This window comes from Coffea arabica, chromosome 11e, assembly GCF_036785885.1.
Source record: "Coffea arabica cultivar ET-39 chromosome 11e, Coffea Arabica ET-39 HiFi, whole genome shotgun sequence".
NCBI classification, from domain to species: Eukaryota; Viridiplantae; Streptophyta; class Magnoliopsida; order Gentianales; family Rubiaceae; genus Coffea; species Coffea arabica.
In genome coordinates, this window is record NC_092331.1 from 55,987,626 (window position 1) to 56,000,972 (window position 13,347).

General features: G+C 35.8%; 1 protein-coding gene and 1 long non-coding RNA gene across 2 annotated transcripts; one reads left to right on the plus strand and one right to left on the minus strand.

The window, feature by feature from the left end:
• The first annotated feature begins 1,904 nt into the window (after window positions 1-1,904).
• On the plus strand, window positions 1,905-7,338 carry LOC113717899 (origin of replication complex subunit 4). Its single transcript, XM_027242741.2, has 16 exons — window positions 1,905-2,118; window positions 2,285-2,375; window positions 2,492-2,548; window positions 2,689-2,736; window positions 3,132-3,182; window positions 3,262-3,305; window positions 3,433-3,496; window positions 3,583-3,669; window positions 4,242-4,333; window positions 4,419-4,500; window positions 4,967-5,052; window positions 5,143-5,252; window positions 6,256-6,348; window positions 6,438-6,502; window positions 6,594-6,737; window positions 7,028-7,338. The coding sequence occupies exons 1-16, from the start codon at window positions 2,009-2,011 to the stop codon at window positions 7,067-7,069; spliced, it is 1,266 nt and encodes a 421-aa protein (XP_027098542.1). The 5' UTR covers window positions 1,905-2,008; the 3' UTR covers window positions 7,070-7,338.
• A 639-nt stretch (window positions 7,339-7,977) lies between these two features.
• On the minus strand, window positions 7,978-9,296 carry LOC140021705 (uncharacterized). Its single transcript, XR_011825616.1, has 2 exons — window positions 8,196-9,296; window positions 7,978-8,109 (listed from the first exon to the last, which is right to left on the minus strand). It is a non-coding gene; the product is annotated as an uncharacterized lncRNA (long non-coding RNA).
• Between the last annotated feature and the right edge of the window lie 4,051 nt (window positions 9,297-13,347).

A 13,347-nucleotide genomic window follows, 5' to 3' on the forward strand; every position in this document is an offset into this window, starting at 1 on the left:
GAGATTATACAAACTTAATGCTTTAGTAAATAAAATCTTATATACACTGACAACGTATATATTATTATGATCTGGTGCATAACATATATACAAAATTTGAATTTAAAATTAAACTTAGATCAGTTATCGTGCATTCAGACTCCTCTGAATTTGTAAAAAAGATTAATCATTTAATAAATGGCATGCTTTGTTTTCATGACTTTACTACTGTACTTATGGATCGTTCATGGTTATTAATTGTATGGAGCTTAGGTTTTTATAATAGCATTTTATATAATATCTAGAGAACATTTTATAGTTTTTGCGTTTACTAGAATTATATTATTGAGTTAACATGAAGGTACTATCTCATATACATGATATGAGGTCAGACTGATATATTACATGCATAAAATAAAATGTTATTCATTATTTTGCTTTTTTTTTTGGGGGGATGAGATGCTTATGAATTAGTTTACACTAAAACAAATATTACTTTCATGTTCATCACTACTATACCACATAATTGTTGAATAAATAAATAAAATCACAAACTTGGTCAACTTGTAAATTGTAGGAATACCGTTAAGCTCTTGAAAAAAATACCAATAAAATAAAAGTTAAATCGATGCCATTATACGAGGATATCTGGTAATTAGAGTTGACAATTGAAAGCATGAAGTTAGGAGGGCATCTGGTGCGAAACGCAAAATACCAAATTCTCAAGGGTTTTCATAAAAATTTAACCATGCCCAACATACACTACTGTATTTTGATTTTTTTTTTGTTTGTTGTGTAAATGGATTGACAAAAGATGATCGTTTTGGTTGGAAGTTCCAAAAACAGCATTAACCATGGAAAAGAAAATTGCTGAAAATCTTGAGAAAAGTTCATGAAGAATTGGAAATTGTGAGAACAGAGAAGAAAGATCACAAGCAAAAAATTACGTCACTAATCACAAATAGAAGAAACTGTGGTGTGGGCTTATGCCCGCTTTAGCCTCATGCTACAAAAAGATACAGAATTGCTTGAGGAAAAACAGAAGCTCGAAAAACTTGCAGAGGGTGCAAAAAAGAAAGACCTCTATCATCTTGTGCAAGATACTAACCATCACTTTTATTGATCAATCCATTAAGCATAATTCACAAGTTCAAGCCCTGATCTTCTTGTGATGCTACACAAATTAAGTTCTCACAGTTTGAAAAGCTTAGGTTTATCCTAAGCAGTATTATCATGGTACAAATTTTTTGCTTTCATACATGAGATTTTATAATATTAATGCTTTAATAAAGGTACATGTTTTTTTTCATGACAGTATTTATTTCTTTTTGAGCAAAAATTGACATTTTATTGATAGAACTACAAAGAGCGTACAGGGAATGTAAGAATTCGAGGTACATAAAAAAAAAAAAAAACTAAAACCCTACATTCTGTACAAGGAACTATAATCAGCTAAAATAAAAAGAGAGAATTCTAAACTCCGCGGCCAAGTCCCAATAGGTTTTGGTCAGTAGAAATTTGCTCCATCGTAATTGTACTTATTGATCGCAACTTTGTATTTTTTTTCAGCAATATAACAAAATATATAACAGATATAATACTCAAAACTATTATCAAAAACCAATAGAAGATAACTTAAATAGATGTCATTACTGAGAAAGGAAGATGATAGATTGACTGGTTCGAAGAAAAGAATGTAAGTGAGAGATCTCGATTTTAAATCCTCTCACTTATACTATTAAAAAAAAAGGGAAAGACGCCATTGCTCGAGAATATCTCATAATTAAAGTTGACAACTTAAAATTTTAAACCATAAATTACTACAATTTCATAGGCCAGAAACACAAAACACAAAATTCTCAAGGGCTTATTATAAAATTTAGCCGTCCCCATCATCGACCATGCTATGTCAATGTGTACCATCTCCCAGTGCAGTCCTGCCTCTTTCGCGCCATTTCCACCTTCTCTTTTCTCACCCAAAAAAACGAAAGAAAGAAAGAAAGAAAATCCCTCTTTTTGCAGCTGAAAAATGGGTCTCAAGAATCCAGCAGAACAAGCTGTAATCCTCCTTCGATCAAGGCTTTGCAACCCCAATTTCATCTTCACCCTTTTCTCAGATTCTCCCGACAGCAACTACAGGTGCAATAGCTTTCTCACTATCCCAAATATTGATTCATGTCTTATATAATTAACCCACAGTTTCTTTTTCTCGTTTTTCTGTAGAAGATCTGATTTTACCTTGGATTTTACGCAAATTCAAGTAATGGGTTTCTTTCTTTAATTAGATTTTTTATTTTTGTTGTAGCAAATTGAAATATATAATCTCAAGCTCAGTGACTGAGTCATGTAATAATTCAGTTCTGCTTCTTGGCCCGCGTGGCTGTGGAAAACTTGCTGTGAGTTTTTTTCCTCTTTTTTTCCTGCATATTTTTCCTGTGTGGGTTCTGGGAAATGGATCTTTATGACCATGGAATTCTTCATTTATTTGAGATTTTTGTTTTGGTTGTTTTAGGTTTTAGAGCTGGTTCTTGAAGATTTATTGAGAGAGTTCCCTGATATGATATCCGTGGTATTGGTTATCGATATTTTGCAGCAGTTTTGTATCTTTATATATTTGTTGAGTTTTTGGTTTACTGAAATTTGTTTTATTAATTAAGTTGATGGGGATTGTTACCATTGAATATGTTGCATTTCTTATGGTGGTCTCAGATTAAGCTCAATGGACTTTTGCACAGTGATGACAATTGCGCCTTAAAGGTCTGAAATTTAAACCCAAGTTTCGCTTTTTAATTTCCCTAACAACAATCAATTTGCTTGCTTGTTCATAGTTTATGCTTTTCATTAAATATGTGCTTGCAGATTAGCTGTTCTAGGAAAAAAACTTCAAAAGTAGCTTCTTTGATTCCTTGTCATAGTGATTTCACTCACTGTCATATAACCTTTCAGCAAAGTTAATCTGCCTAAATATAAAGGAGCTTGATAGTTGTGAGAATGAGATAGTAATGAAAAATATTTCCAATATTCTCAACTGTGTTAATTGTTTTTATCAAGCTTAAACTTCTAACAATGATATGTTGGTCTTGAAGTTTTCTTATTTAGTTGAAGAGCTTGTTCTGCATTATGATACAGTGCCTGCTTTTCCAATTATGCAGGAAATTGCTAGGCAACTGTGTTTGGAGCATCAGTTGGCATTCTCAAAAATGGTATGATGGCCTTGACAACTAGGATTACTGTGATATATTCGAAATGTAAAGCATATTAACCATAATTTGTAACTCTTAGGCATCATCTGATGAAAATTCCCAATTTCTAATAGCGATGCTTCGGTAAGTAGATATTCATTTTTTTAAATATATGTGACAATCTTCTCTTGAATGCTGTCATGTTCCTTTTATTTCAAGATGGGGTGATAACTTTTTCTGCTTTTTTGGTTGGGAACTTCCTTTTCCCCAGGGAGTGTGGATTGGCACATAAAACAGTACTTTTTGTACTTGATGAGTTTGACCTGTTTGCACAGGTGATGTTATCTTGTAAAAAGGATACCAAAAATACTCATTTGGAAAATGAGTTTATCTTCACTGGGTGTAATATTTCTTTTTTCAGGGCAAACAACGATTGCTGTATAGTTTACTAGATGCTATGCAATCTGTGACATCACAAGCTGTTGTAATAGGTGTGAGTTGCAGATTGGTATGTTCTTTTAGCATCTGAATTTTTTCTTCTTATACACTTGCATCAGTTTCCTTGAGTAGCTTCCAATACAGAAATTAAAATTCTTTTGGTATTTTATCAACAGAAAGACACAGGAAACAAAATGAATACTGTTAGCAAACAAAAATGCTGTTTGTAATTCACATTCAGTCACCATTCAATACAAATATTTTGCGATTTAAACATAAATATTTCTTTAATTGTTGATGAAAAATGAATTATAATATTATGCATCGCTAATTTGCAAGCTCAATATTTCATGGCCTATGTTATGTGCAAATATCTGAGAACACGCCAGATGTTTAGTATGCAAGTTAAAAGTTGGCTGGACTCCTTTATTGTCAGTTAGCTTCCTAGGCGGTGAACTTTGTAGCGGGTTAGTTTCAGTTGATTGACAAGGAACTATGTCTATTTGTTTGTGTCTGTATGTCTTTGTAAACCAGAAGACGCTAATGGGTTGAAAGGCATTACTTTTCACTCCAACTTGATTTTAGATGTCTTTGGACGAAAATTTGTAGGAAAATGATAAGTTAATCAAGCTATGTGTGCAGGATGCTGATCAGCTATTGGAGAAAAGAGTAAGATCTCGTTTCTCACATAGAAAGTTGTTGTTTCTTCCTCCTTCACGAGAAGATTTGCAAAGGTAAAGTAGTGTGCTTTTTTCCATCCTGCCCTCCATTTATTTCCTGGAAAAGGCTGCCATTATGATTTTTATGTTGAATATGCAGACTTTTGGAGCACGCATTGCTGTTACCATCTGGTTCAGATTTACCTCATGAGTTTGTGGCTAATTTCAACTCTAAGCTTCTTGTATCCTTGCCTATGCTATATTTTTACTGGCATAAGAACTTCAGTACTGCATCTCATAATTTTAGCTTTGCAAAATCATGTCTCCCTTCTGTTACCAATTGCTGCAGCTTCGGAACTGGGTGAATGGTAATGATGCATGAGGTCCAGTTAGATACCAATACCATGATAATATGTTAGTTGAGTATAACTCAAACTGTTCTTGCTGTAAAGAAATCTATCTGCCTTCAATCCATCTTTGTCCAGCCAGCTCATAACAAAATGTTAGACCAATCTCATGGCTGGCACAACTGAAATGGTTCCTAATCTCTAGAAAATCAAGTAACTTATGTTGAAGTAATGATTGTGGGTCTAGATTGACTTTTTATGTTTTATGTAGGTGAAGTGGAAAGTGGTCCAGATTGTACAGCTCCTGAGTGCTGTTAACATAGCACTTAATAAGACAATGTTACCCTTGACAACATTTTAGAACATATTTGCAGATAAAAAGTTCAAAGACATCATGGATACAGTATTCAATACAGACTCAACTTTCAAACAAGTACTGACGTTCCTGTAAGTTTGGTTCTGCTAAAGTTAACTACATATTTCATCACGGGAATATAATGCTTAGTATTTAGCTCATCTCGTCACTTGGTGCTATAGGTTTTCTGCACTTTGTCACCTGGATCTGAAACGTGGCTTCTTATCAGTTGAAAATTTTAAAGATGCACTATCGAATATACAAAGACAGCCAAAGCTGGAGTGTTTGAAAGGTGAAAATATCTCAATTGTTATTGGGTGATGTCAATGTGCTATACTTCGCCCCTATGCCCATGTCTTTGCTGAACTGATATCAATCTATCCTTTCCATCTATTACTGGTTTCAGCGTTAGGAGTAAGTTCTTCATTTACTTTTCTCCAAAGTCGATCAGAGTACTAATTCTGATTATTTGTGATCCAAGCTACTCGCTTCTTTCTTCTAAAATGTGCATTAGATTTAACAAATGCTGCTTGCTAAACTATTCTGCATCATGTCTAACGGTTCCTAATTTTTTTCCTTCGACTTTGTCTTCATTTCCACATTGAAGCCCAGCATATGTTTCAATGTGCTAGTTCAGTTCAAAGAAATGAATTATGTTGTATCTTGTTTTGTTTCAGACCATATTCTGCATTTGTCTTCCTGCACACTTCGGCCATAACTTTGTCTTGCTTATAAATAAGAAAGGGAGAAGAAAGAAGCTGGAAGTCTTGCATTCTCTGTGATGCAATGATTAAGACTTCAATAACCTTTATGGATCTGAATGCAAAAGTCACTGGACCTTAATAGGCAACCTGAGCTTAGTTGTCTTTCTCACCTGAAAAACTCGACAAACATTCTTCTGCACAAACTAATGTTTTATCATTCGACTTCTTTCTTCGGTATGTTCTGCTTGAAACGAGGGCTCGATTAAATTAACCAATGTTTTTTTTTGGAGTCAAAATCTTGTGTCTTTCTGCTATAATCTTTTTAACCTACTCAGAATGAACATGTGCACCTGAAATATTCATTTGAATTTGAAATTAGGAAATGGCTGTTTAACCAATTTGCTAAGTTCTTTTATTTGATACATAATGAAATATTTTCTGAATTTGATCCATAAGTCTTTTGTAAGTCTTGCTGGTGACAAGTACAGGAAACTTCTAACAACTTTTTCATAAAATAGCATTTAGGCCTACCTGCTTTCCTATTTCCCCATCCCTTTTCAACTTTAGCATTAATTCAAATTCTTGGCGCAGATTGTTCAATACTGGAACTATATATTCTTGTTTGCATGAAGCGGTTGGAAGTGAGAGAACATGAAACTTGCAACTTCAACTCTATAATGAAAGGTGACTGAATTATAATCAAATTATTACTTATAACTTTATATTGTTACACTTCTGTCAATATCTCAATCTTTAATATTGTTATACTGCAGAGTACAAAAGCATTCATGATTCATTCCAAACAACAGATTATTATGCAAGGGATGTATGCCGACGGGTATGCATACGATTCCATTCATGTTGTTAGGAACAATATTTGGTCTGTCATTATGATTGTCAAGCGAACACTGCAATCTGCATTTTCCCAGGCATTTGAGCACCTTCTACGGCGTGAACTGATCTCATTTTTGGACAACAGAGGTCATGGCCATTCTATTGAATTTCGACCTGTTAAGCTACTCATTTCATGGCAAGAACTTTATCAAGGACTCAAATCATATGGTTCTTGTCCTGTAAGTTACTTGTTCAAGTTTTGCTCATCCGTTCTCCACCTGCAATGTGTAACAAACTACCAAACTGTCTTTGTTTCTACTGGAGTAAAATTGATTTCTACAAGAAATTGGATAATAACGGCATTGCCGGTTAGAAGAACTATTTTCTGTTTTTTGTTGCAGATTCTTTTCTCTCTGGAGTCTTTTTGATGTTCAACCAAGCTTCGGATTACAAGCATTACTGCAGAAGTTTGCAATAAGCTGTTGGCGATTCATATTGGTTACTGATTTACTATTCCCTGTTTTTGCAGGCAATACTTTATAAACTAGTCGAGCGTGAAACGACTACTTGATGGCATTTCCCTCTGGTAAGGTGCAGCGTGCACCTTTGTTTGTAAATGAAGATAGACAAGTCCTCTGTTGTGACAACTAGAAGAACTGTCAAAAGATGTCACCTTTTCTGTAAGTGTAATATAACTCTTATGACACATGCAGTTCGTTTCAAAGATTCTGTAACTTGAATGTCTAGGCTACCATGAGACAAGGACTGAGGGCTGCAAGTCTTTTCTGTTTTGAGTGGATGATCTATTGTGCATCAATAGAAGATAAAATTTAATCTTCAGTTGCATGGTCTGCACAAAAAGATCATCAAGTAGATTATTTTTGAGGTAGTTTGCATAGACAAACTGGAAGTTACTCAATTTTAGACGCTTCCTTTTTACTTTGTGGCTCTTTCCTTGTAATAAACTCTTGGAATTGACTCGGCAAAACGGTTGAACTAAATAATTTCTCATCACATACAAGGCATTGTTTTTCGTGCACATGGCAAGTTTATACACTTCCCAAGTTCCTACTTAACCAAAGCTCTTGTAATTGTTGGTGTTAATACGGAGGAAAATGTGTGCTATGATCCTTCTATCCGCCTCAGAACGCAATAGGGAAGAGATTGAGCTTGACAAGTTGATACGATGCCCAGTTGGAATAAAGCCTTTAGGACATCAAATTGTATATATTAAAACTTTAGACCTCAAATTTGGAGGGTCAAATCAAAATCGGCCGTGCGGTAATGTCCAGCCACACCGGCATCTTCAGTGGCGCCAACTGCAAAACCAGAGTAGAAAAAAAGGGTAAAAGAGAGTCAAACTTTCGAGTTTTGACATTAAAGTAGTTGGGGAGCATTGGTTGCTGAGAACAAAGCAATTAGTTTATTTCATTTAGGAATCTGAAATAGTACAACAAACAAATTGTAGCAGCAGACGACTTTTGGATTTTGTCCCAGCCATCTTGGTTTCTAGTTGATGCAGACCCTTGTTGCAGAGCTGAGCTAGCGAAGCTTTTGATTCTCATCATGACTTGTACCTCCACTGATGTTGTCTTAAAGGGTCTTGATGAGCTATAGAAGAAAGGGAACTTGAACATTTTCGCAGAGGATCAAATCGAAGAGCTTAAATTTCAGTTCAGGTTCATCAGAATATTTACCAAGTGGAGGCCAGAAATCCAGGATTACTATTACATCCAATTTTGTTATCGAACTATGGAGGATCAGGTACGATATGCTGAAACCCAATTTCTTCAATCAACAAACATCGATGCTAACAACTTGGTTGGTACAATCTACAAGGGTCTTTCTGATAAACATAAATCTTTAGATCAAGAAATCCATTCTCTTGGTGGCTATTATTTTGAGTATCATCAGAACACTCGAATGAGTTATGAGGGCATGGAAGTTGAGAAAATTATGACGGAACTAATCATCCCTTTACAAGAAAATCGGAAATATCAGCTCAGAAACAGATTTCTTGTGGAAGAGATAAAAAAAACTTGAAGAGAAGCTAAGATTACTGACAAATTTCTTGAAAGTTACGGAAAAGGAAGAAAATAAGATGAAAAAAGGTGTCTTAATTCGTGTTCAAGTTGTCGTTGAAAATGCTCTGGTGCTGTCCTTCTTGTGCTCTGTGAAGAGTTCATTCAAAGAAACATCCTTGAGAGTGAAGCTTTTTGATCTGTTATTAAAGATAAAGCATGTTGAGCCAGAGATCAGAATGTTTTATGTGGAAGCCTTGAAAGTTTCAAAAACAATAAATCCTAGGTCTATTGAGGTTGATGTTCAGGCTGTGCTTGCTGTGGATTCTCTGCTGGATGATCTAAAGAACTGCTGCACATGAAAGCCAATCGAAGTGTTATCAGATTGAAGTCCTTTTTGAGGAACTGAGGTTCCTGAAAGATTTTCTCAATGGATCCCCACCTGAAGGACTATATGGAGCCAGAGAAATTGACTTCTCTGCTAATACAGATTGAAGATATGACCAAGGAAGGAGTCAAAATCTGCCATTCACTCATTCTTTGCTGGCCAATTGGAACATGACATGAACGAGGAAAAGAGTCCTTTGCCCGATGATTTGCTAAATAATGTAAACTTTGCATGTAAGCCTGAATGCTTCTTCTCTTTCATTTCTTTATTTATATTAGTTACTTCTGGAGTCGAGCTCATCTGATGTTCGAGTTTCTTGTCCTTTGCTTCTCTCGATTGTTTCTTGTCCATCTCAATTGATTGTGGATAAAATGATTGTAAACTATGTTCCACTAGCTTTCTTGAGTTGCATCCACAAGTCTTGTTCACTTCCACATTTTAGAAACTACTTTCCTTGCTTACAATTCAGAAAACTTAGATAATGTTGCGCCAGATGAGAGCAGTCCTTCCTTCCATTCCCATGATGCAAGGCAATATATTCACATAATGTGACAAGTTTTCTAGATCAAAGACTGAATGCTGTCTTTTGTGCATCTTTTCCATTTAAATAGAAAAACTCTGTACCTTCTCTTCTGGTCAAAATATACCTACCTATCTAATATATTAATTACAGATATGCTAATATACAGCTAATATAGTAGACCATAATCAGCTGCCCTTGATTAGCGCAATTAGTAGACCATAGCAGCTGTCCTTGACTTTTGTAATTAGTAGATTAGATCCCATAATCAACTGACCTTGACTTTTGCATTTAGTAGACCATAATCAACTGACCTTGACTTTTGTAATTAATAGACTAGATCCCATTGCCCTTGATATCCCCCCTCAAATTGATGCTGGTCGATCAAAAAGCATCAATTTGTCAACCAGAAAATTGTGTCTATGACAAGAGAGAATTTTAGTAAGTATATCAGCAGTTTGAAGATCAGTGGTGATATGAGGAAGAGAGATAACATGATCATCATATGCTTCGCGGATAGAGTGACAATCAACTTCAATATGTTTTGTACGCTCATGAAATATAGGATTAGCAGCAATGTGAATAGCGCTAGTATTATCGGCATAAAGGGGAGTAGGTGCAAGTTGGGGAAACCCAAGCTCACCTAAGAGGCCTCGAAGCCAAATGATCTCAGAACATGCAGAGGACATAGCACGATACTCTGACTCAGTAGAGGACTTAGACACCCTATCTTGCTTTTTGCTTTTTCAAGAAATAAGAGAATTTCCAAGAAACATGCACCAATCAGTAACTGAACGTCTAGTATCCGAACAACCCGCCCAGTCAGCGTCGCTATAGGCTACCAAATGAAGAGGAGAATTTCTGGAGAAGAAAAGACCACGAGAGGAAGTGCCTAGTAAATAACGAATAATGCGACGAACAGCAGCCAGATGGAGATGCCTAGGCACTTGCATAAATTGACTAACTTGTTGAACAGCAAATGAAATATCAGGCCGAGTAATAGTTAAATAGTTGAGACTTCCCACCAATTGCCGATAGAGAGAGGGATCTGAGAGAAAATCACCCTCATCACGGCGATATTTAACATTTACTTCCAAAGGGGTATCAACAGACCGACCATCTTGGAGACCTGCCAAAGCAATTAATTCCTGGATGTATTTATGCTGATGTAAGAAAATACCAGTTGAGGTAGAATGCACTTCTAGACCCAAAAAATACTGTAAAGGTCTTAAATCCTTCATATGAAAAGAACGTTGAAGATGCTGCTGAAATTGAGATATTAATTCAGAGTCATTTCCTGTGATAATAATATCATCAACATATACCAGAAGTAAAACAAGTCCATTATCAGTCTTGTGAAAGAAACAAAGATCTGAATTACAAGAAAGGCTGCCAACCACAATATGATTGACCCAAAAGGATATTTTGAAACCAAATGATTGATCAAAATAATCAACCCAAGAAGAATAACAACTCAGAAAGTTTGGAAAGGCGGAGAAATTCAAATAACTGGCTCTGATACCATGACAAGTTTTCTAGATCAAAGACTGAATGCTGTCTTTTGTGCATCTTTTCCATTTAAATAGAAAAACTCTGTACCTTCTCTTCTGGTCAGAATATATCTACCTATCTAATATATTAATTACAGATATACTAATATACAGCTAATATAGTATACCATAATCAGCTGCCCTTGATTAGCGCAATTAGTAGACCATAGCAGCTGCCCTTGACTTTTGTAATTAGGAGACTAGATCCCATAATCAGCTGAACTTGACTTTTGTAATTAGTAGACTAGATCCCATTGCCCTTGATATAATGCACATTGTCATGCAACTAAAGCAAGTCCCTTAAAAACTTGTGTCCTTAATTTCTTTCTTCGTTGCAGCAAAGGAGAAGAAAAAGGAACAATAGGAGAACCAGATGCTTGCATAAATTTGAGGGCAGGTTCTTGTACGAATAGGGGGAAAAAGCCCGATTCCGCCTATTGTCCCGAAATGTTGCACGGTCCAAAATGGACTGGCAAAGCAAATTTGGAAATCAGCGACAGCAAAATTTTTCAGCCATGATAAATACAACTTTACCAAAGAATATCCCAAGTTTTACATTTTATATAGGGATAATTTCAGAAACCTCCCCTGAGGTTTCTGACACTTTCACTGACCTCCCCTGAGGTTCTGAAAATTTCACTTACCTCCCTTGCTTTTGATTTTTTAGTAACAATGCAGCCCAAATCATATTATAATATTAGTTTCATGTGTGAGAAAGTAATTTTATTCCAATGCTGCCCTTTTGCTCCTTGTATTAGTAGAAGATTAAAAGAAAAATAAATGATAGGGACTGATTACTAAAGTTAAGGGGGTGTAAGTGCAAAAAAAGAGAACAAAAGCACCAGATGTGTCATGCGAGGTATTGTTAGTATGATTTTGCAACGGCTAGCTTCAAATGGTCCAACGGCCAAATTTATACTTGTTCAGTAGCTGAAATGGTCCAACGGCTAGCTGCAAATTCAGCAGCAATAACATATAAAGCTATTGCAACTTAACTACCTCTGAGGTTTCATACTATTGTCTTACATTAGCTACTGATTTGGAGTGATAAAAAAGTTAATTTGCTGTGCTGCAATCCAAGCTCTGAGTTAAAAGTTTTAGCTGCAACCATGGCCTCTTCAAGCCATAGGGGAGAATCATGAAATTCACCCACATCTTTCTCCATTAAAAACAGATTTTGCCGCTGTAATTGCAAGGCAACGGTAATGATATCGGAAAGTGAAAGGAATCCAGACAAGTTGTACTTCTATTGTGCAAAGTGCAAGTACTTTGAATGGTATAGCGGTGAAGAAGAAGAAGTCACTAGTAGAAGAAACAACCTCAATGCAGAAAGAGGACAAGTTAATGCTAGAAATGGAGATGGCATTCCAGTTAGGCAAGTTGCGGGGCCAAAGCAATTTCTGATAGCAGGAGCCTTAGGGAATGCACTAATCATCATAAACCTCACCCTATTAGCTGTATTTATTTTCATTCAAATTGTAAAATCAATTCGATGAACTCATGCTATTGTGCTGCAATACTGTACCAAGTAATATGATGCCTTTTCTGGTGATTGGAGATTCATACCAGAAGGCTAAGTTACTTGGAATTAATTCAAGCACCAACATGAAACTGTGTATGCAGCTTTTTGGACTTCAGAGTGAAGCAATTAATCACTACCTTATTTCTGTTTTGTCATCCACTATGCCAAGTTTGCAAACAATTCTATGTGACTAGTAAACAAAAAGACAGATTAAAGATCAAATGCAGGACATTACATTAGCTAAAATGCCAGTTGCAAGCAGTTATACAACATCACGTGTGCATCACTGCAATCCAACAATACAAAACACCATCTGCATCAAAACACTATATGCAGATGGTAAGGATTGCAATTCCACAGTCACAGTCACTGTAAGAAGGCATTAACAAAAGCATTAACAAAAGAGAAACAAGTAGACATAACTAACAGCTGGAATTTAGTACCATCTTGTCAAAACAGCATGCTGATTCCACTGGTACTACTGATGCTTTTGGTCTACTAATTTGTAGATGCGTTTATACTAATAGATGAAGCATTTTGAGATGTAGTGGTAGGTGGAACTGGAACAACTGGATTAGTGAAAGCAGAGTTGAAGTTTTTTGTTCTACCACCAACTCTTGCTGCAGAAGTTGCAGGATTGTGTCCAAAACGCCTTCCTCTTTGTTACATTTGAGACATAAAGTGCATCAGAAATAGGAAATAGCAGCAAGAATTATGTTATTGACAGTAGTTTGGGATAGCAGATGTTAATCATACCTTTCTATTAGCATGAGTAGTTGCAGTAGTTTGCTGATTCACTTGAATATGTGCTGCACCATTTTGAGTAGTTGGGGGGCTTGGATTGCTCC

Bases quoted from the DNA above. Each gene is read 5' to 3' on its own strand.
- LOC113717899 (XM_027242741.2), top strand. From the start codon at position 2,009: ATGGGTCTCAAGAATCCAGCAGAACAAGCTGTAATCCTCCTTCGATCA. The intron at 4,334-4,418 runs GTAAAGTAGTGT...TTGAATATGCAG, and splicing joins TCACGAGAAGATTTGCAAAG to ACTTTTGGAGCACGCATTGC. The intron at 6,738-7,027 runs GTAAGTTACTTG...CTGTTTTTGCAG, and splicing joins AATCATATGGTTCTTGTCCT to GCAATACTTTATAAACTAGT.